Genomic DNA, 23,125 nt, shown 5'->3' with positions numbered 1-23,125 from the left:
AGTATGTTGGAGACAGTCCAATTAGGTTATACCCTCACCCTAAGTTTGGAGGGTGTTTAAAAAAAAGAAAGAAAGAAAACCAGCCGCTGATGACATGATGGTACATCTGTTTAATGCAATGTCCCCATGTCAAAGTGTAGAGACATCTGTCACAACGGATCAGTAGTTTTCAAAGCAGTGACTGTTACCAATGTACCCTTAATGATAAGTGTTAACAAGTCTGATCGCTTCTTTTCTAATTATTTAACACTCCAGTACACAAACTTGAAATGTCTCTGTTTGCCAAACATATCTCCCATCATCAAATCCTTTTAAATTTCTTGTAAAAGCGCAGTCATAAACCATGAAAACAATGAGACATCTAGCCTTTATTTTTAAAATCTAAAAACAATCTGAGAAAGTTCTTCCCTTTAAATGAAAAATGCTGTCAAATAGTTTTGTTGCATCAGTGCTGATGCTTTTGATTTTTTTGTATAAGAGCATGTACCTTGCATGCGCTTCCTTGTCTGAATGAATATGGATTTTTTTATTTTTTTTTTTTTACCCTTTTTTGCTGTCTCTGTCTAGGCTGGAGAAAAGTATGTAAAATGATGAAAAATACACATTAAATGCTTCACTGAGAACAAATGAAGAGTGTAAGTCTGTATTTGTTGAGGACATGACAGTCGGTCAAAATGCCCATTTGGAAACAAGTACACGACTCTTTATACCAGAAGGCTTCGGGACAGAATAAATAAATTGTTGCAGTACTGCGCGATAGTTGTGGGAGTGTCAGCGACAGACAAAAACAACACTCTGCTTTCCAGCTGCTGCTGAGGGGAGCTGAGACATCTGACAGAAAGAGAACGCAGCTGTGAAAGAACAAAAGAAACAAATCAAATGATTGAGAGACATTACTTGTTTGTTAAAATCTCATTTATTCATCCCTGATATACAAAACAATGTTTCATTTTTCTGTGCGAAAAATATCCCCAGATTTTTTCAGCTCCATCTGGTCTGGCCCTCGGTGCTTGCCGTAATGGAAGCCCAACATTATGTACAGTGTATAGTGCTGAAGAGCCCAAAGGAGTGGATAGAAACTGACGCAAGGGTCCGGTCTTATCAAAGCCCCCCAAGACTTCAGGAGAAGACAGACTGAAGCATGATAAGACCCACCCAGAGTCATTTGGCAATACGGGGTCTTGTATGAGAGCGCCAGCTACTGTCCATGCAGCAGGATTCACCCGAGAGCCTTAAAGACCAGACGGGAAGGTTTCCCAGTGCCAAGACAGGACTTTGTCTTCTTCCTCAGTCTCTTGAATATTTCAGTGAGCTTCTGGGAAACCTTCCCTTTTCAATCATCGTTCAAATATAACGTAATCACACACACACACACACACACAAGCGTCCGTGCGTGGGTCAGTTCTCATATACAGACATCTTTTTACACTTTTCAGGTTTCTTTACAAAAATAAGGTTATCTTGCATTGATATCATCATTTAAAACTGGGTTAACAAAGTGAGATGAACAACCGTTATTGCACAAATTCATTACCTACAAGTAGATCATACATAAAAAAATGAAAAAAAAAATTACAACGGTACTGTGATTAAAACAGACTAATAAATACGAATCTATCTGCCTCTGTGTGGTAGCAAATGAGATGAATTAGTGTGGAACATGTGCAGGGGAAGGCTCTGGTGATAGGTGGAATAATGACGACCGATGGAACCACACAAAGAAATAAACAAAAATAAATCACACTTGAGGAGCTCGGCCAGTTCCACGAGTGAGCAGATTGCAGAGAAGAGGGGGGTGATGACGACAGGCTTCCATGGTTGCACACCGCTTTGACATATCATCCACCCCGCTTACATGTTTGTGTGTGCGTGTGTGCGTGCGTGCGTGTGTGTGTGTGTGAAAAGTGCCTTGTCGACTTCTGTGTATGTTAAACCACATTCAAACACTTGGTTTGACAAAGAAGAGCAGGCACTTGAGGAATGTCCGAGTCAGCAGCGGACCACAAGCTGCTCCCTTCCACCCTCGTAGTGTTCCGTACAAATGGTTTACAGTTGAAATGTTTCAGACAGTTCTCAAAGGATTAAATGAAAAAAAAATGATCCAAAGGTAAATATCATTACAAAAAAGGCCAGATTCTCTTCTGGAAAGAGAATAATCAACACTTAAGGATTGTTAAGACATTGAATTCAGATTTTTTTATTAAGGGTGTGATCATGTTAAATATATTAATCTATAACCGTGCTGACCCCACCCCCGCTAGTTTTAAATCAGGCCATAAAGAAAGTAAAATAAGAGACTGTAAATGACATCCAGGCACTAACCCCCAGCATCATTCACTGGTCCAGTGTTCATGCTCATCATGCTATGTTTTTGGTACATTTCTATCATACAAGCCCACATGCACGTTCTCTCATGCAAAGCCATGCTGTTTGTGGCCAGCAACGGGACAACCAAAAATAAAAGTAGAGACATCGGCTGCTGACGGTAAGGCTGGGTAGGAGTGTGTCTTTAAAGCATCCAGACAGTAGAGTGATTCTCCGATGGGCGCCACTGGGCGTCCAGCCATTGTCAACAAATATAAAACAATACTTAAAAAAAAAAAAAAATAGGAGGGCGTCCTAAAGGATGTGCTTTAGGGTCAAGGAAGACGAAGCCTGGTTGACAGGGAAGACAAATCAATGTTTTTCTTTCAGCGAGTGCACTGAAAGCTCAAGCATTACAGCACACATGAATTATTAAACACACAGCACTTGTACATTATCTGTCATGTCAGACTGATCGCTGACTCAGAAACTGCCATTAAAACATTCATGTTCTAAGATAAATCAGAAGGCGGGGTTTTATCGGGGGCAATAATTTAGCAATAACTACGACTTATGGCGGTGATTTCTAAGTGTGAACCCTGGTTGAGTTCTTCTCACCCAGTGCTGTATATTTTGAAAGCAGTGATGTGGGCTCATATGGCTGGTGCGTGTCTGCGTGTGTGACAGTTATAGAGGTTAGCCAACGTGGCGAACAAAGACAGATTGATGAGAAGGCCCAGAGCAGCTGGTTAGCTAATGATGAATTCATTCTTTTAGCCATCCATTCGCTTGCTCCCTCGCTCACTTCCTGCCCTCTTCATCCATTCAACCTCCTCTGAATGGTTATCAGGAACTATCTTTAGAATAGGAGAAAACCTCGACCCTTGGGGTGCATCACCGCGGCCTTGTGTCTCAATGCGTCATTGTGTGTAAGTCTGTAGCTACCATACGAAAGGAGTGTACATTCTGAGAAGGGCTTCAGGGTTTGTTTTTTTCTGTCCGTCTCTTGGACCATTAAGATTGAAGAAATGAGAATGCAAACATCCCCATGTTGAGTCCAGTGTGTCATAGTGGGACAAACACTATTGTCATTTAACACAACTGTAACTCAGTCCGCCATGAAATGATTCAAACTGAAATGTATATATATATATATATATATATATATATATATATATATATATATATATATATAAAAAATCATAAGAAATGATGTTTTTGCAACCTCCCTCTTCCAAACACACGCATACAGTCTTCAGACACTCATAATTAATGTTACATACACACATTGTTCTTCCTCATCATTGCTGGAATACTCAAATGGAAGACTCATTCAGAAAGATGTAGTGTCAGTTCAGACAAGATACATGAGCTAAACACAATCTGCTTTAAAAAAATTCCCTTTTTAAAAAAAAAGATTTCAATTCCATCCCTTGTTTGGCTTCCATTGGTTTCCCCACTAAACCACATTCTCAATGCTGGGGGGTGGAGATGGGGGTGAATGGAGAGCATTTGTGTTCCACTTCCCTGTGAAGGAGTGTGTGGCGTGGTCAGTGCAAGCTTCCTAGAGGAGGTCTGAGGAGGGTGTAAGTCAGGAGAGACATAAGGAGACTGACAGAGCAGGAGAACTCTTTCCACAATTCAGTGTTGATCCTGAGCCCTGAGGATTGTTGCGTGGTTGTGGCTTTTGAGGGCGGGAGGTTGGCGTGGGGAATTGAAGACCTCAGTGCCTCCTCTGCCTCGTTTTCTCACTGGGACTTCTCGTCAGACTCGGATGGGGTGTGTTCACGGGGCAGCGACATGCTCTTGTGGCGATCCCACAGCTTGTGGAGCTCAGTGGCCTCGTTTTCGCTGCTGCTGGTCCCGCTGTCCCGGAAGCTGGCCAGAGGAGGACGCACCTTCACACCTTTTACTGTCACGGAGCCCTCAATGGCTTTACGGAGCTGGACAGGGAAACAACAGTAAGTTAAGAGAGGAAGGCGGGTCCAGGTGGATCAGGATATATATATATATATATATATATATATATATATATATATATATATATATATATATATATATATATATATATATATATATATATATATATATATATATATATATATATATATATATATATAAAAATATATATATATATAAATAAATATATATATAAATATAAATATATATATAAATATAAATATAAATATATATATAAATATAAATATAAATATATATATATATATATATATATATATATATATATATATATGTTGTATACTCACTCACACATTGGCACATTGTTACCAGCAGTTTGTATTTAGAATGTTTTGTTTGGGTTAGGTTAAGATGCTAAACCAGTTCTGAAATCTTTCTATTTAATGTACAGTCCTACTCAGGACACTTTATCATGCTGTGCTGCAAACTGTTTTGGCCCCGGTGGAGATGGAGCTGCTAACCCCGACATGACACTGGCCTCGCTCCACCGAGCAAAATCATGGCAGTAGTTTACAATCTGATCCATTTTCTACTTTACATTGGAATCTCTCCTCAAACATGTAATGGGGGGAAAAGATCACGACCAGAGGGCAGCGTGCACTAGAGAGTGGTGCCAGAGTGACTTTAACTTCTGCTGCAGTCTGCTGAAACATTTCATACAATAAAAGCAGAAAGCAGAGAAATAAGCACATCTGCACATCTATTAATCTTTCTGCCCCACGACTGTGCATTCATAGGGTCAAGCTTACTCCCTCCATTGGAAACAATCCGAGTCTCAGAGAGGCTTGGGAGAAGGAGGAGAAGCAAAAAGGCTAAGATAGTAGGTCACAATGACGTGAGGAAGAACTTAAACAAGTATGCCAACATTTTGGGAAATATGCTCATTGTGGATCATTACTGGAGCAAGACAACCTGATAAGATACGCTTCTCTCCTCTCTGGGTTTATTAGAGAGCTCCAGACCCCCCACCAGACGGCTGGCTGTCAGCTTAGGTTAGCTGTGATGGCCGCTAGCAGCAGGGCAAAAGTTACCAAACGCACTTTTAAACTGTCTACTGTTGAACATATTGAGATGTTATGTCCTTAGATAAATACCTGGAACCGCTTTCCTGACGCAGCACCTCAAAAGCCACATCATAATTGATCAACAAAACAAAATGTTTGCCGACTACTAGAACGACGACTGTTGCTACAAATCGAGGCGGTCTATGTAAGAGAGAATGAGGAGGATTACTTCTGGACAAAGCAGGGCCACGATCCTGATCTAAGAAGAAACAAAAAAATAAAGTACCGCCAAATAATGGTCTGTCGAAAATGACAATGTGCCTGTTTTTTTTTTTCCTTTTATAAAAAATATATATACTTGGCATTATTTTACTGATAGCTCCCAATCAACAACAGCCAACATCTACAACTTCTATGCTGTGATTTGTAGACTGGTGCAGACTGCAACGCATTGAAACGTGGTATTTTTACGCACTTCCCAGTTGGTATATACTGTACATCTGAGCCTGAAGGTACTTGAGGTGTACTTCAGGCAAAGACCCTATGCGTTTGCTCGGCAGAGCTAGACATTAGCAGCACTAAAAACACTAAAAACACACACTAAACAGTGTCCCATTCAAAACCTGGTACTAGACTGTTCTTGCTGTTAATGAGCACGCGCAATATGCGCATAACTCGCATAATCTAATTTCACCCCCTGAACATTCATGAAATTCGCTGCAATTCAGCACAATTGTCCGGTCTGGCTAAACATTCAATGATAAAAAAAAACAACAAAAAAAAACACCACAAAAGTCTATAGCGCCACCTAGGGAGCCACACAACTACAAGATAATTCTCAGATAATTTGAAGCGTTATAACTCCTCCCATGAATGTCCCACAAACATGGGACCAACACCGCTGGACTCGTCTCATGAAGATGCAAAATTGCTACACTCTGACCCCTCACCTATCTACAACAGAATGTCCACAAATTGGACAAAACTGTTAAAATGAGGACTTTTTTTACTCCCCCAACAAAATCTATCTCCTCCTCGGGCATTAATGGTATCGCTGCCAAACTTCCACACATTCATCACACAACTCTGCTCTTCAAAAATCTTTAAAACTTTGTAATATCTCACTCGGTGTCCATTTTACAAGCCCTCAAAGTGGGGGAGACACATTTTACGCTTACAATGGAAGTCAATGGGGAGACCGTGTCCTCTCAGGGTACATACTCTCAAACAAACGCTTCTCACGCCTACACTATACATCCCGCAACTTTAAAAAACACACCACTGGATTCCTGACAAAAATCCCTACAAAAATATGATATTACGTGTCACTTTTGACCAACGTATGCCGACTTTTCCACACTACAATTCTGTTGATCCTCCTCTGCTCTCACTCTAGCACAGATCAGAGACAGAGCAGTGGGGGAGGGGTTCTTAAAGGGCCAGCTCTCAACTCTGCTCTCACTCTAGCACAGATCAAAGACAGAGCAGTGGGGGAGGGGTTCTTAAAGGGCCAGCTCTCAGCTCTGCTCTCACTCTAGCACAGATCAAAGACAGAGCAGTGGGGGAGGGGTTCTTAAAGGGCCAGCTCTCAACTCTGCTCTCCACTCTAGCACAGATCAAAGACAGAGCAGTGGGGGAGGGGTTCTTAAAGGGCCAGCTCTCAGCTCTGCTCTCACTCTAGCACAGATCAAAGACAGAGCAGTGGGGGAGGGGTTCTTAAAGGGCCAGCTCTCAGCTCTGCTCTCACTCTAGCACAGATCAAAGACAGAGCAGTGGGGGAGGGGTTCTTAAAGGGCCAGCTCTCAACTCTGCTCTCACTCTAGCACAGATCAAAGACAGAGCAGTGGGGAGGGGTTCTTAAAGGGCCAGCTCTCAGCTCAGCTCTGCTCTCAACTCTAGCACAGATCAAAGACAGAGCAGTGGGGGAGGGGTTCTTAAAGGGCCAGCTCTCAACTCTGCTCTCCACTCTAGCACAGATCAAAGACAGAGCAGTGGGGGAGGGGTTCTTAAAGGGCCAGCTCTCAGCTCTGCTCTCAACTCTAGCACAGATCAAAGACAGAGCAGTGGGGGAGGGGTTCTGAAAAGGCCAGCTCTCAACTCTGCTCTCACTCTAGCACAGATCAGAGACAGAGCAGTGGGGGAGGGGTTCTTCAAGGGCCAGCTCTCAGCTCTGCTCTCGCTCTCTGATCAGACTCAGGCCTCTATCTCCTAAACTACAAGGCCTACAAACTTGACCAAGACACCGTTGGATGCAGGCTGACGTCAACGACGCGGCCACAGGCCGCGCGGGGGCTCAGGCCCTAACAACGCTGCTTGCAGCTTTTATTATCGGTACATTTTGATGTATAAAAAGGTGAATGCTTATCTGATTTTATGTGTCTCCAAACTCTCTTCCCTTTTTCCTCCACAGTTGTCAATTTCACCCTTTTTCTAAGCTGTCCTTTGTCACTATAGAGCATTATGTGGAGTTGTCGGGCACAACTCTTCACATTACCCCCTTGAACAGGTTTCCTAAAGGATCAGGGGAGGCTCTACTGCAACGAGAAGGATACATTTCCTCATCCGAATTCCCACATACTAATATGCTTAATTAGGGCCTGAGCCTGAAGGTACTTCAGGCGAAGACCCTGTTTTGTTTGTGTCTGTACTTTTCCCCAACCAGGCTGGGCGGCGACACAAGGAACAGACCCAGCGACCCTCGCATTGGTAGGCATCATAATAGATTGTTAAAATACGTGGCCGCGGAATACAATTAAAATAAAAAAAACCTGCTTTTTGCTCCCCTTTTCTCCGAAATGATACATTGCGCCCTTACGTCAGAATTTCACCCTATTTCAGAGTTGTTCTGGTTGTTGGTCTGCCCTCTCTGTTGCTCTGGGGAGCACTGAGGACTATCACAGTGTTTAACCACATCTTTTTACCAGACAGTGAAGAGCTTCACTGTCTCCCCTGAGCAGGTACCCCAACCATCCAAAGGAGGCGCTGGTGCAGCGACCAGGACACGTACCCCTCATCCAGCCTCCTAACTGCCAACCTGGCCACGTTCTTATGGACGCCAAATCAAGCTGGAGGCAACATGGGGAGTGAAACCAGTGACACTTTTGTTGGTAGGCAACGTAGTTGACCCCTGCTCTACCTTGGCGCCCTTCTGTCTCTGCACTCTGAGCGTATCATGGAACTTTATGTTTGGCCAAGTCTGTCATCACGATTTTCTACAGATCTGGCTGAAGCACTGACAACAATTGTTCAGTAGGATGGAAATTATGCACCACAATCAGGCCCACAGTTCTTTCATATGGACCAGAGAGACTGTGATGTAATGGGGTATGCATGTGTGTGTGTGCGTGTGTGTGTTTGTGTGTGTGTGTGTGTGTGTGTGTGTGTGTGCGCGTGAGACAGAGAGGCTGACTGAGAGAGGCTGGGTTTTATCTGCTTCGGCTGGGCTTTTGTCTGCTGCTGGAACGCAGAACAAAAAAGCCTAAATGTCAGGATAGGAACGTAGCACTGCACTTAGCAACAATCCTCTCCCCACTTCCTGGGCGTTTCACAAAGAGCGATGGGTTTGCAGTTATTAACGAGGCAGGAGAGATGGAAAGAGACGCAAAGAGAGGGGGATGGATAATAGACAGAGAGACAATAGAGAGACAGCAATATTAAGCAGTCTTTTGTCTGTCATTCACATAAAAGGCCGAGGTAGGACGACTCTTTCATGTTGACTGTAAGGTCTGTGCGTGTGATTTTTACAGTTATGAAAGCAGCACATGACGACTGTCACGACGTTTGGCACGAGGCCAGGTGTGGAAGACATGAGCAAACAATGAATTGTGATCAAACATTTCAGAAGACCACAAAACATTCGATTAAATGAAGCACAATAATGATGATGTGAAAATCTTAAACATCTCGAAAAAATGAGCACACACACATACACAAAAAGAATCGACACCATTGCTCATACCTCTTTGAGTGAAACCACCCCGATGAGGCGTCCGATACTGGTGACATAGGCATGGTCGAGGCCCAGCAGGGAGAAGATGGTGTGGGTCTGGAGACAAGCAGAAGCAGTTGAAAACATCTATGAATGCTCTAATGACATCCCAGATTCAGTCAGGTGACATCTGCAAATGTTCCCCTGATTCTTCAACACTGACAACCTCACTCACAATGAATCCTTTCGATATCTACAGTACTTGCAACCAGGACTGAAAAATTATAAAGCAAAATGAAAAAAAAAATAGACAGCAGGTTGAAAAGCTTACAGCAACACAGCTACATGACTCGGAGAAAAGATTGTTATGAGGGATGTCTATTGTCTAGTGGAAGATCTCCTGTTGTTGCTCAGCACTTGCCCATATGACCGCTGGTCTTCGTGCTCAATGGTGATAGGATGGCATGGGTGAAAAGCGATATTGATGAATCCGCCGTTTTACATTAAGGTGAACCATTTTTGCGACGAGAAAAAAAATGCAGACGCATCGAAACACCTCATCATGCGGCTGGTGTGTGTGGACAGGGTGTCAGCCCGGTGATCCAATTGAAAATAATAAAAAAGAAAAATACAGCACCGAAGGTTGCTCCCTCAGTTTTACCGCCGCGCAGAGCTCAATGTCACTGTGCAGCTTACTGTATCTGATTGTTTAGAAAAATCTACATTTTCTCCAGATACAGAGAAAAAGCAAGTTATTGTAAAATTTGAATTTTCCTTCTTGCTATGGAAACCAAGTGATGAAATAAATAATAATAATAATAAATAAATAAACTCATCCTCACTTGGGAATTTCATTTTATTCTGCAGACATTTGAAGTTTCCAGAATAACAGAAAGTGAAACTATTAAGTCGCAATGTATCACTGTGATCGTGTTGATCGATGATGTGTACACACTGGCACCTCCAACAGCGGTGACCTCACATTGATCTGGGACAGCCGTCTCTTGAGTGCGGTGGGACGCAGGCTCAGTATTAATGTAATTACTCATTTATAAATGCAGTGATGAAGCTAATTCAGTTAAATAAAGACACTTAATTTGCTCCCATACTTCCTTATGACTCATGGCTCTCACTCCACATGCATTTAAACCTTTTGATTCGGATTAAAAACATATGTAACTTGTATTTGTTACACATGTAAGTCACCGATTACAGCTGCCTCAATTAAAGATGGCAGAAGATTTGGTTTTAAGCCAGTTATTTGGGTCTCGGAACAGCTGTAGACACATCTGTCCTCCAATTGTTTCCTCATTTGGCACAACTAAATTTCCTTCAAACTTTCTAAGTCGGTGTCCAGCTGTTTTTCTATAATTTACGTTGTTAGCTGTAATTTCAATGTAGTTTGTGAAATACATTTGTTTGTCTCACAAAAAAAAAAGCACGGTGCTCAGCACATGCCTCATCTCTACAGAAAAAAACAAGTGCAGATTTGGAATTATGGGTTGTTGGTGTCAAGTCAAGTCAAGTCATTTTACTTGTGTAGCACCAAATCACAACAAAAGTTATCTCATGACCCTTCACAATTAGAGCAGGTCCAGTACCACACTCTTTAAGTGAAGCTACACCCAACAATTCTCCATCAGCAAGCACATCCTGCAACAGCAGCGATGAAAACCTTCCTTTTAACAGGCAGGAACGTCGAGCAGATCCAGGCTCAATGGGGACGGCCTTCTGCTTTGACCGGTTGGGCAGACATCCATGTTTTTATTCTTACATCCCTATGGTGCCTTTTAACTTTTTTGTTGTTTAATATGTTTCTATGACCCTGTTTTGCGCTCTCTTGACTCTGTCCTATTAGTACTGTATTAGCTGATGCCATGACTCAATTCCCCCATGGGTACAATTAAGTTTCTCTGAATCTTAACCCCACTACTAGACAAAACATGTGGAGTATGCACTAAGTGCACTCAGCTAAAAGCAAAAAGAGAAGGAGGTCAAAAAAAAACTTTAGAGGCAGATCAGAAAGGCTGGAATTTTCACTCAAGACCTTTCTAGTGTTTAATGGGAGTTTCTGTGCAGCATAATAGACGTTAGGGACATTTGAAATGAATCCCACTGTGCCAAGTAAATGGAGGCAGCGCCAAAGAAAAGACTGTTAAGTGTTTTTAGGCCAGGGCCAGACATCATGTAATCTGCCAAAGAGTTCCCCCACAGGACGATATCGTAGCTTCTCTGGAGACCGAGTCAGCTCTCCTCCAACGCAACTCATTCACATCTATTTAAATTGCAGTTGACTGATTAAAAGCACTGCAAACAGCATTTTGCATTAAACTAATCATCAACATGGCCAACTGAGTGATGAGAGGCTTTTAACGAATAAGAGCTAGGCCAGTTGCAACTATTTGTCCTCAAATTGTGTAACTTTGTGCACAAAAGAAGAAGGTTAATAGATTATGTCCCTACAATTTTTTTCAGATTTTTCTGAGTGTCTAACATGCACAACTTGAAAATGACATGGCTGTGAACAGAATACACTGTAAACTAGGGCTGGGCGATTAATCAAATTTGAATTGTCATCGCAATATCAAAATGTGCGATTAACACATCGCAAAAGTCATGTGTCCACGATGAGGTCATTTTCACATGCTGCGAAAATAAACCAATCACATGCGACGTTGTTAAATTAGCCGCGTGTTCGGCCCATGACATTAATTGGTGGTGTGGTGTCAGCTACATACGTGTGTGGTGATAGCTGACATTAGCAAGCTAGTGGAGCAGAGGGTAGGCGCGTTACGTGGATGACGGCTGAAGACGAGGACGCAGAGAAAACTAGCGAGTGCGAGGAAAATGAGGTGGACCTGGTGGCGAAAAAAATAGCTCCTCACTCATTTGGAGCTATTTTGGGTTCAAACGAGACGACGTCGTACAAGCTCAGGTACGGTGTAAAACATGTGGGGCGGTCGTGGCAACTACGAGGGGAAACACGACCAATCTTCATCAACACCTGAAACACCACCACAAAGAACTGCACAAACAGTTCAAAGACAGCCAAGACGGCAAACAGCCAACAACACAGAGTCCACATGACGTCAAAGGATTGAACCACCGTCCATTTCTGTGAGTTTAGTGAACGTGACTCTGCAGCCCCTCGTTCGCCCTCCGAGAGGCTCTTCAGCGCGTCAGGGAATGTGGTTACATGTCAGCGCTCCTGTTTGAAACCTAGCAAAGTGGACATGTTGGTGTTCCTGTGTAAGAACTTGAAATAAGAGAAGTGCTAAAGAAGTTTTGGGATGAATAAATCTCCCTTTCTCTTGATTTAGTGGTTCTACATTCCTCACTCCAGTGTTCTCCATCATAGGACTGTAATTGCCACCTGTTTGAATATGGAATATGAATTAGATACAGAGCTGCTGAGTAGAGGAATAGTGATAACACCAGACTTTGGGGAGCTCCTGCATTCAAAGTTCTTGGTTTGAACTGATAATCTTTTATTCTAATAGTTTGTGTCCTGTTGGTGTAAAGGTCTAAGATGAAGAAGACGAATTGTGTTAATACACTCACCAACAAGACATTGGCATAGGTGTCAGGGCCTTCAAGGTGATGTGGAATGGAGTGAAGGCATAGGGGAACCACACCACCGATCTGTTTGCAGTGTAATCAAACTGACAGATGTTTAGAGACCAACTACGAGAACATTTTCATTATGGAAGCCACTGGCCTGTAATCTTTCATACCGCTGACATTGAGTACTAAGTTTGGGAACATTAATTCCAATGAGTAGCATGGCATATGGACTGTTTTAGGCCATTTTGTACTACATGCTCCTTCATGACTAGATTTTTCATCCTAGTTTTTCCATCAAGACTGTTCACCTTAAGGCCTGTGCTCCAAATATTTTCTGATGACCAATAGAGCTCCCTTGATTTAGAAATGTATGAGTCTCGATTAACAGATACAAGTTAAATGCTTTTATTCAAAGAGGAATGACAGAAAGTGGGACAGATTGATGGTTACCAGTTCCTGTGTAGGCAACTGACTCCAAGAGGCTTTCTCTGTCTCTCCTGGATTTTCCTGACATGTGAAGGAACACTTGCATGTTATTCTTTTCTGACACTTCCTACTAATATGTCTACTGAAGACACAGCCACTACTCATGCCTTTGCCTTGATTAAATCTTGTCAGCATGACTTACTCATTCCAAAATCCATGTATGTTTCTAATCCATGATTTGCACTGAAATATGTTCAAGACTGGAGAACTGTTGGGCTTGGAGAAATCTGGAGGAGTGGCTGACTTTGAAGTTGCTATGGTGATGAAGCTGCTTCATGTCTGAGCTTGGAGTCTTTGGCTGTTTTACTGTTTTACCTTCTGCATGTCTTGCAACTTCCCTGACAACATGACAGAACTGGGCCCTTGGTGCTTCGTAGTGATCTTAAGCTGCTGTCCTCCACCTATCCTGGAGCTTACATGGCTCATTTCTTATAGTTGATTGGTAGAAATAATGAATATGAATGAAAGCTCTGCTATCCTTTGCCTGTATGTGAGCTTTCTCCTGATACGCAGGACCAATGAGAATCTTATTGTTTTTGTAATGGACCTTTAATTTCTTTATCACCCCTTTTGGCTTCCAGATATTGGCAGCTTTCAACAAAGACTTTTGCCCTTCAGTGAACTGTTCTTAAGAGAGGAGTATATCTTAGTTACAGCTTGGTTTCTTTTAAATGCATGGCTAAAATGTCCTCATAAAGCTCAAATATTCAAGTAGGAGTCCCTTACAGACGAGGATTGGGAAGTTCTTATTCTTAGCATGCCTGTTGTTATCATGTTTGCATGACAAGGCCCATCTATCTACAATGCCTTAAAATGATGACTAGGCTGCTCTTTGTGTTAAATGCAACAGGGATTATTCTTTGCACTTGTACTTATTTGAAATGTCATCTGATTTTTTTTTATAGATACATTTGTCTTTATATATTTAAAGACTCCTCATCTTGCTCCCTCTCCTCATCAGATCCACCGCTACCAGCATCCGCATCAACAGGTTCACTATTTGCTTTTTCAGCTGAAGGACTGAAAATACGAAGGCCGTCCTCTGCAGTTGCAGCTCATTATGTCCATAGCTCGAATTCCTGCCTCAATATCAGTGTCAACAGCCAGACATTCCTATCTCCTTCAAGTCAAATTCTTCCATTTGGATCTGCTGTCTCTTTTATGAGGTAGCAAGATGAGAGCATGGTGACTAAACTATATCTTGAGGACAGGAACATGCACAAACAGCTTAATAGCCGGCCTAAACCTTTTCACACAAGCAAATATGCTATGTCAGAAATTCATGATGTGCTCAGTGGCTGTGAAGATTTCTTTATTTGAAGCCTTCTGTATGCCACGACATACTGCCCACCTGTAGAGAGCATACGGAAAGTCGCACTGGCTTATTTTGATATATGAGCTCCAAGAAGCTATGTTTGTTAGCGTCAGTGTCCCACCTGCTCTGCTGTGATTAATAAAATCATATAGAAGTATGTGTGGGTTTATTGATTCAGCAAATGTTACTGTTGTAGTCATAATCAACCCTGTATGTCGTTCTGTCAGGTTCTCATGTGGAAGCAGGAGGACATGGAACCAAGGGCACTCACGTCTGTATCCGAGAGTCTGATCACTGTGGAATATAGATGCCTTATCTTGTTCAACGAATGAAACGGCTGTTTTATTTTAAACTCCAGCAAGTAAGCAAAAAACAACAACAACAAAAAATCCCAACCCTGATTAAAAATAGTGGAAACCAAATTAATTAAACTGTTTTTAAAACCTGTTAAACTACCAGCACTGAATCTGAATGCACTCTGTGATGCATGGTCCTCGAGAGAACAATGCCATCAACAGGTGCCAATTTATCAACAATTCAAAGCCATAGTTGGCCCCATGAGGAGCATCTACTACTGGTAACCCCACCATTTGACAAAAAATCTAATTGACCTTATATGAAATGTAGCTCCTTCAAATAGCTATATCATTGATTTATAATTTCATTAAATAAAATCATTTCGGAAATTAATGGGTTGAGGTCTTAAACTTCACCTCTTCTCCTCCATATCAACTGCAACTCAGCCTGTCAGTCACTTTGACCTCAAGTGTTTTTCTTCTGCTCTACCACAACAGCAGCTTCAGGATTTATGTGCTGTGATGAAAAGGTGCGAACTGATATAGAACAAGCTGCTCTCAGTCTGGGCCACTAACTCAACTTAACAAACGTCTGGCAGTGGCCATGAGCCACAGAGCCAGGTTTCTCTGACCGAGGAACTGCAGTGTTATGCAAATATTCTATGATGCAGTCTGTAGACCAACAGAAAACAACAAGAAGACTAAACAGCATGAGACAACTGGTGACCGGATCCAGAGCGTGTGACAAGGAGAGGAACTCAAGCTGTTGGGAGAACTGCAGTGTCTCTCTCTCTCTCTCTCTCTCTCTCTCTCTCTCTCTCTCTCTCACACACACACACACACACACACACACACACACACACACACGCACGCATATGCCTGCATACAGCATCAGCAGTGACATAGGGTGGCGTTTAATATGCTGAAGGAGATTGTGCGTGGTATTGGCTTTTGGCTGTGTGCAGCGGAGGAAGGCGAGAGAGATGGATTGGTGCAGGATCTCTCTCTTATATGTTTGAAAGGTATTCATACAGCGCCAAGACAACAAGAGAGTGAGAGAGAGAGAGAGAGAGAGAGGGAGGGAGAGAGAGGGAGAGAGAGAGAGAGGGAGGGAGAGAGAGAAAAGGCAGTATTTGAAAAGAGGACATTACACACTGCCATAGTTGCTGGCAAGCCACAGACACTACGTGTGGTGTTTGGTAGGAAGATGATTAAACACTTAAGTTTGTTTGTGTGTGTGTTTGTCTCTTTCAGCGTTAATGTCTGTGCTCCCGTACAAAGTCAACACAAGCTCTAAAGAAGTGAAAGTCCCTCTCTTGACAATTTCTCTTTCTACTTTACCTAGTGGGAGAAACTTGGCATGAGTGTGCGTGCAATGTCGGCATGTGTACACGAAGCAGGAGCATCAGCTGGATCAGCAGTGTTGATATAAAAGTCGGAACAAAATCAAGGGAAATGTTAAACTTTTCAGGGAGCACTAAGCTGCTGCGTAACAGATGGACTACATAAGGGGACAGTACATGATATAGTAGATAATTTTTCTTTTTTCTGTCAAACTTTGCCATTTTATGTCTTACAAACAAGGGTAATTGATTTGTCCTTATTCACATGGAACACCACCACAAAAGTTGTGCAGGTTGAAAGGCAAAACAGGTTGTGCAGAACAGTTCAGTGGTGCAAGTCAAGTATATCTCATTTAGAGTTCCTTGTTAATCTTTTGTAGCAAGGATGGACTCAGCAACTGAACAAGAGCTGTAATACTATCAGACCTTGTGCAGCGATGTGCGCTCCACCAGCTGGAACGGAGCAGGGTCGATCTTGCAGTTGTTGAAGTTGACCTGCTCATCAAGCTGCTTCTCTTCCCACTCTGCAATCTGAAAAACAAACAAAGGAGACAGGAGTGTGATGAGAATTTAAAGAAAAAAAAACCATGATGATCTGCTTACTAAATAAGAAGTGCATTTACAAACTTCCTGGCCGAGCCTTGAGTTTGACATTCGCTTACACCTCAGCCAAACATTTATAGTTTCTTCAGTCTGACTATAAACTAGGGACGGAATAGTAAAAGTGGACTGTAATGTTGCTGATGATGTTGTGATGATGTTATGTTGTGCACCCACAATCTCACCCTGCATTATCACTATTTTTAGTGTAAAAGAAATCATAACTGACATTGTTGTTTGGTTTAGAAGACTGGAAACAAGCAGTTGAAGAAAAAGGAAAGAATGTAGGTTCAAACTTTAGTCCCAGAAACTATGTCTCGTCTTTCATGCTGTCAAAAGTGTGCCACAGGTATAATGTATTTTGTAGCCCAACCCATAAGTTAGCATTGCCATGAGTTCCCTCAACTAAAACCCAGGAAGATTTTTACATTGGATTTTGGATTTTTGCGGAAAATAAGTGCTGAGGGAAACAAAAATCAATGAGATTTACATATATTTTTGTAAGATAATCTCCATGATTTATCTTTGTAATTATTGAAGTGCAAATGCACTCGTTAGAAGTGCAAAGGTAACATTAGGCTAGTAACGGAATGCGCTGTAGATGTATGACTTTTTCACGAGTTTTTCATTTCTTCTGTGTTCATTGCTTGTATGTGTTAATGTCCACAACAACCTCTGAAGTCATGTTGAGCCACTTGTTAGCAACACCCAGTTCAAAAAAATCCATTGACTCAGTGACAAGGATGCCAAACATTCACAATGCTTGATAATTCTGTATTGTGGGACTCCTTCAAAATATACAGTTGGAGTTCCTTTCATAACCAGTGAAGTCACTTCCAGCTAGTTGTCCGAGGAATGCAGTTTTAAATCTTAAGATTAAGGCTCAGTCCCAGGATCTGCATCCAGTCTTTTGTACAGTTAATGCTACAGTAAATGTAGTCGTGGAGTGACAGAATGTCTGTTAACAGCATCAATTAAAGCAATGTTTTGATGTGTTGTCAGTAGCCACCCTGGAGGAAAGAGAATCAAATAATCCAATAGCATCTCCTGACAAATCACCTCCCTCTGATAGACAATCACTGGGCTAGGCCCAACACTGAATAACTCTATAAATCATATCACACCTAAAACTATGGACAATAAGGAAGGTGACTGGGGAACAAGGAAGGGAGAGGCATCCAGAAGCGACGCGTGACAAGCGAACCATGAGTTAAAAAAAGGAGGATAGAGGGAGACAGTGTGAGGAATGTGTGGCTGACAGAAAGGAAATGAGAGGTGCTGTTGATGGATGAATTATGAATGATGTCATATCCAAAAATATAAGACTTCAGGGTAATCGACCCATCTGTGGATATTGAGGAATTCAAAGGAAGCCAAGTCTGTCAGAGCGTGATGTCACAAGTTAAGGTTGACTGATAGCAAATATAGCCAATATATTTGATAGCTGACTTTAAAAGATACAGCTATTGATGTTAAGGTCTTGCCAGCACATCTCGTAAAGATTAAAACGCAATGAAATGATGCTGCCTAAGAGCTGCCTGCGTAAATTCTACTCTCTCATGTGCAGTTGAATCCTGTTTTACTTTGATCCCAGTTTTATTTTGAAACCACTTCCCTCTCGTAACTTGGTCTGCTGTAATTCCAGTCTTAGTGTGTTTCCCTCCTTTTTTGCGTGACCACCTGTCTTTTTTTTTTTATTAATCAGTCCCTCCCACACCCCTCCCACTTGTTTCTTGTTATGCCATCAGTTGAGTTTGTATTTGTAACAGATATCTCAATCCTCTGCATCATAGAGCTCCAAACAAAAAAACAAGACCCGCAAACACAGCAGGTTGGCCCATCGTTTTGTTATACAGCTGTCTGCCAGTCTTGAGGAATTATCTTCAGTTGGAAAAGCTGTGATTGTAATTGTTGTTGCTGCTGCTTCTCAGGAAAAAAAGAAAACGTTTGAGAGAGTCCAGGAGATGATAGCTGGTCGGTCATGAGTTAAACATTTGCTCCATCAGAGCGTATTCAAAAAAGGCTTTCCCATGTCCGATTTTTGGGATTTAGTCTTTTTCAAAAAGGCAAATATCTCAAGCAAACTTATTCAAATTAGAAACACAAAAGTGGTTTTTGGACATTCAATGTCATGAGAATTCTCATTGTATAAGAATTGTATGTTTGTGCAAATTTTGTGAAAACAGCAAGTGACTTCTTAATTTTGGCCAGAAACATGTTCTGTGAGGTCACAGTGACCTTGACCTTGTTTACCAGTGACCTAAGAAAGGTGATTCACAAATTGAAGTGTGTGTGAAAATTACAGTTACACTTCTCTTTACCATGCAGGATAAGAAGACAGTTACAAAGTTACAAGAGGTACAGAGTTTAGGAGCAAGGACTTACAAACAGGTGTTGGTTCCAATCTGTAATGCTAAGCTAACCTAAATTCTGTACTGTAGTTGCCTCCCTCACCTCTCTGATGGTCATGTCATCCTCCACATCGCCATCGTCCTGCAGAGATGAAGGAAAATAAGACCAGTCAGGGACATGAAGAACATTAAGAAGCAATACACAAGTAGTGATGGGGTGGTAAACAAATGGTACAGAAGCAACTGACATCACTTGCCATTTATTTACACTTTGAAAGAGTAACATGTCATCTTTACTGAGTCGAACGACACATTGAAAACACACGATCAACCGTGCATAACATCGTAAGTGTTATACTGTGCTGCTGTCTCCAGACAGATGGACAGAAATGGAATGAGTGACTAAATGAACGACTACAGTGCATTTAATGAGTGAGGGGGATGTGATGTATGAGATGTCAGAGCAGATGATCATTATAATGATGGATCTGTGGCGCACTCGTAGCTCACGGCTCATAACTGACAGCTCGACTTCTCCAGTGTTGTTTGACAAGCTGCAGTAGAACTAGCAATCCTGAGCCTTGAAGAGAAGCACAGCACAGCTGAGTGTGTTTAGCTGTGTGTGTTGCTGAAAAAAAAGAATGTTTAGTCATATATGCTGGAGTACAGGTATTTGCTTTCTCAGGGTTTAACACAGGGGAGCATAGGAGAGAAAAAGCAAAGTGAGTGTGACCCAGGGGTTGATGGGAGCCCTGAGCTCATTTATCCTCATCGCTGTGATGGCCAACCTGTCGGTAACCCTAGCAACTGTCGCTGTGTGGTAGAATGAGGTGCCCTACTGTAGCATTATGCAAGCAGAGGGCAGACGTGCATGGAGTTGATGAGACGAAACGCACACTTCCAGCACTTCATCTCTGCTGTCTCAATGATCACTCTGCTTGTCACACAACACAATGGCACTCTGAATGTCGCTAATACTCGCTGCCACTGCTCTTAGAGGCAGCAAGTCAACTGCAAAAGATGGGCAGATGATGTGTGTTTACAGTGGAAAGGGGAGCAAGAGAGAACGAGGGGGGGGGGTAGGATTGTCCATGCAAAATGGCTACTTTAAGATTAGCTGCTAAATTAGAGGAGAAAATCTCAGCTTTTAAATACATGACTATGGCAGCTGTGTATGTGTATAAGTGAGAAAGTAATTTTTTGAGTCTGCAGCTGTGAAATCAGCGGAACTCTGTGGTCCTAATGAGCACGAGGATGCGTGGGTGCAGACGTGCGAGGCAGTGAGACTCCAGAGTGCTGAAGAAAAGCTGTACTGCTGCTCCCTATATGACTTGACGCATCAGTGTCTCTCCCTGTCTGTACGCCTGCAGCGACCCATCCTGATATCCATCCAGACCCAATCACCCAATTAGTGGCAACTATCCAAGACAAACATATTCGAACACTAAAGACACCTGGATCACACACACACCCACCCACACCCACACCCACACACACACACACACACACACACACACACACACACACACAAATTCGTATGAGTCAGTTCAAGAATAAAAGGAAAAGGTGATTTGGATGGAAAGAAGAATAACCTTGCTCTCTTATCTAAATCCAAAATTGGCTGATGATTCAAATGGCAACTGAGAGACAAAATCATTATTTTTCAATTACCCCCAGGGGTAGAGTACGGTCTCTTACTAGTTACAGTATAATAGGGCCAGGTTTGGAAAGACACTGCATATCTGGGAATTGCTTGCCACCAATGGAAGCAAATATAAGGTACATAATGGATAGCATTCACTAGAGACAAAAACAGAGCAAACAACCTCAGAAGGCTTGTGTTAATATTCATTAAAAATGTATATTCATCAAACTCTGACAGGAAAGTGTTGCTGTGCAGATTTGATGAGTTAAGTTTACACATTTCTGTAAAAACACCTCAACTAACATATTCGTATTGGGCCATGCAGAATATCACAATCAGGATTTGGTAGGGAAAAACAGCATCAGGGTGTCTCTTTTTGAACAGCTCACTGTAAGAAGAGAATGACAAACAACATTGGTTATTTTCTCCAAATCTCAGATTTTAGTGCTTTAAGACTGAGGTGATGTTTGGTTTTAAAATGTGAAACTGGTGATCTCATCCCAAGTGGACAATGAAACAAGTCTCCTTTTACATCTGCATCCATCATGCGTCTCCTAATGTGTTCCCCCCTGATCACTTGTGTTCAGATTTCATTGCTGCAATACATGTAGTATAGGAACTTGTAAAGGAATGATGGCTGCTGCTGACTGCTCATATTACCTTAGAACACATTCATAAACTTGGTTCGAAGGTGAATGTACAGCAAGGCAAAGTGGCAACTTGCACACACACACATTCATCCAGTGTTTATGTGTAGAATTTTCCATATTAGACTGTTTTATTCCAGTTTTAGAGTTGGCTCTCAAGACAGTTTCCGTAAATCATTTTTTAATTTCTCCTTTTAATCATTTCAATACATTTTCTCCTTTAAATGTTATTGACTGTATTAATTTTACCCTCATAGATTCTGCCTTTAATTTATGTTCCAATTAATATTCATTTACTATTTTTTTTTAGTTTTTTTCCCCTTTTCCTTTTAATACTCAATCTTTGTATTTATTCATTCAAGAATTCTTCAAGTATTTTCTTTCATGCTCCTGGTGTTTCCTCACTGTAGACGGTTTCCTCAGTTCCTGTCTTTACTGTGTTATTTAGTCTGGGATGTATGTGTGAAGCACTTTGTGCTGCATTGTATTTGTATAAAAGTGCTATACACATAAATCCTGGCAGATCAACTGATGGTGAGGGCATCAGGAGAGTTCAGAGAACGGAATCAGGAATGTTCTACATCCGAGCCTCAGCCTTTCCATCCTGATGTAAAATAATGTGTTAACTGCCACTGAAAATGATTAGAAACATTTAATCTAGATTACTTTTATGTTTCTTCCTGCTCATCCATGCTACTGCTCTCACTTTGACAGGAGGAAACAACCTAGTAGTGCGTAGTGTTATGGGTCCAACTCGCTGTCGTCTGAATAGCTGTTTAAATTAGTAAAGTAATGCCAAAAAGCCATTCCAAAGTTTACGTCTCATGCTAATGTTCACTGTAATAATGTCTGTACTGTTGTTTCTTTAACCCGCTGCCCAAAACCAGGAGCTAAATGTGGCAAGAGGGAAACATTACTACAGCAATCATGTGCAGGCAATTAACTGCTTATTTCCTCTCCACTCACAACTACTTCTTTGCTCATTGTTTCCCAGTTTTATTACAGCATTATGTGTGTACCTGATTAGATTGCAAGGACTCTACTACATTTGAGAAATAAAATCATTAAGGTAATTTGTACAGACTAAAATGTGAACAACGGTACTGCTGTTCTGTGACACTTTGACAACAGCATTGGTGGAAAGTAACATTTGTAGGTCATTTGCATGAAAAGTAAACAAAAAAGAAAAGAAATTATTCTTGTAAGTCCTTCCTGCAACACGTTCTTCACCCTGAATGCGTCTACACCAAATCACTTCACTCACAATACGAATGACGGACATGATGTCACACTCTTCTCCCTGTCTCTACAGCCATTGATCCATCCTTGAATATTTCAGATATGGAATTTTAATTGAGTCTGACCTTAAATTAAACCAATTTTCAAAGCACTAACACTTGACACAAGACCTATCATTATGTTATTGACCTACTGTACAATATCTGGATGTGACCGTGACCATTTTTGCTGACCTGATTTTCCATTATTTTCATCAGTGTGTTCGTTGCTGTGCTGCTTTTTGGCTCTGATCTGCGCACGCACACACACGCACGCACGCACGCACGCACGCACGCACGCACACACACACTCATGCACGCACACAGACATTTACAGCTGCAGATGATGCTCCTTAAGTCTAGTAGGTGTTTTCTCCAACGACTGCAT

The 23,125-nt window shown here is 41.8% G+C and overlaps 1 protein-coding gene and 1 long non-coding RNA gene across 6 annotated transcripts in view; one reads left to right on the top strand and one right to left on the bottom strand.

The window, feature by feature from the left end:
• Positions 1 to 905: 905 nt before the first annotated feature.
• Positions 906 to 23,125, bottom strand: part of LOC147254433 (chloride channel protein 2-like) — a 192,478-nt gene continuing 170,258 nt past the window's right edge. For all 5 annotated transcript variants that reach the window (XM_086216066.1, XM_086216064.1, XM_086216067.1 and 2 more), the window contains 4 exons: positions 19,272 to 19,310; positions 16,644 to 16,748; positions 9,244 to 9,330; positions 906 to 4,247 (listed from right to left, as the gene is read on the bottom strand). In XM_086216066.1, the coding sequence (XP_086072192.1) occupies positions 4,053 to 4,247; positions 9,244 to 9,330; positions 16,644 to 16,748; positions 19,272 to 19,310 (426 nt within the window). In that variant the 3' untranslated portion in view covers positions 906 to 4,052. The remainder of the gene's footprint in view (positions 4,248 to 9,243; positions 9,331 to 16,643; positions 16,749 to 19,271; positions 19,311 to 23,125) is intronic.
• Positions 13,887 to 15,573, top strand: LOC147254434 (uncharacterized). The gene is made up of 3 exons (XR_015118160.1): positions 13,887 to 14,254; positions 14,806 to 14,939; positions 15,373 to 15,573. It is a non-coding gene; the product is annotated as an uncharacterized LOC147254434 (long non-coding RNA).

This window comes from Aulostomus chinensis, chromosome 10 (assembly GCF_037954235.1).
Source record: "Aulostomus chinensis isolate RoL2024-O1b breed Wild chromosome 10, RoL_Achi_v1.0, whole genome shotgun sequence".
Lineage (NCBI taxonomy): Eukaryota > Metazoa > Chordata > Actinopteri > Syngnathiformes > Aulostomidae > Aulostomus > Aulostomus chinensis.
The sequence above is the reverse complement of the archived record's forward strand: the minus strand, read 5'-3'. Positions and strand labels throughout refer to the sequence as shown.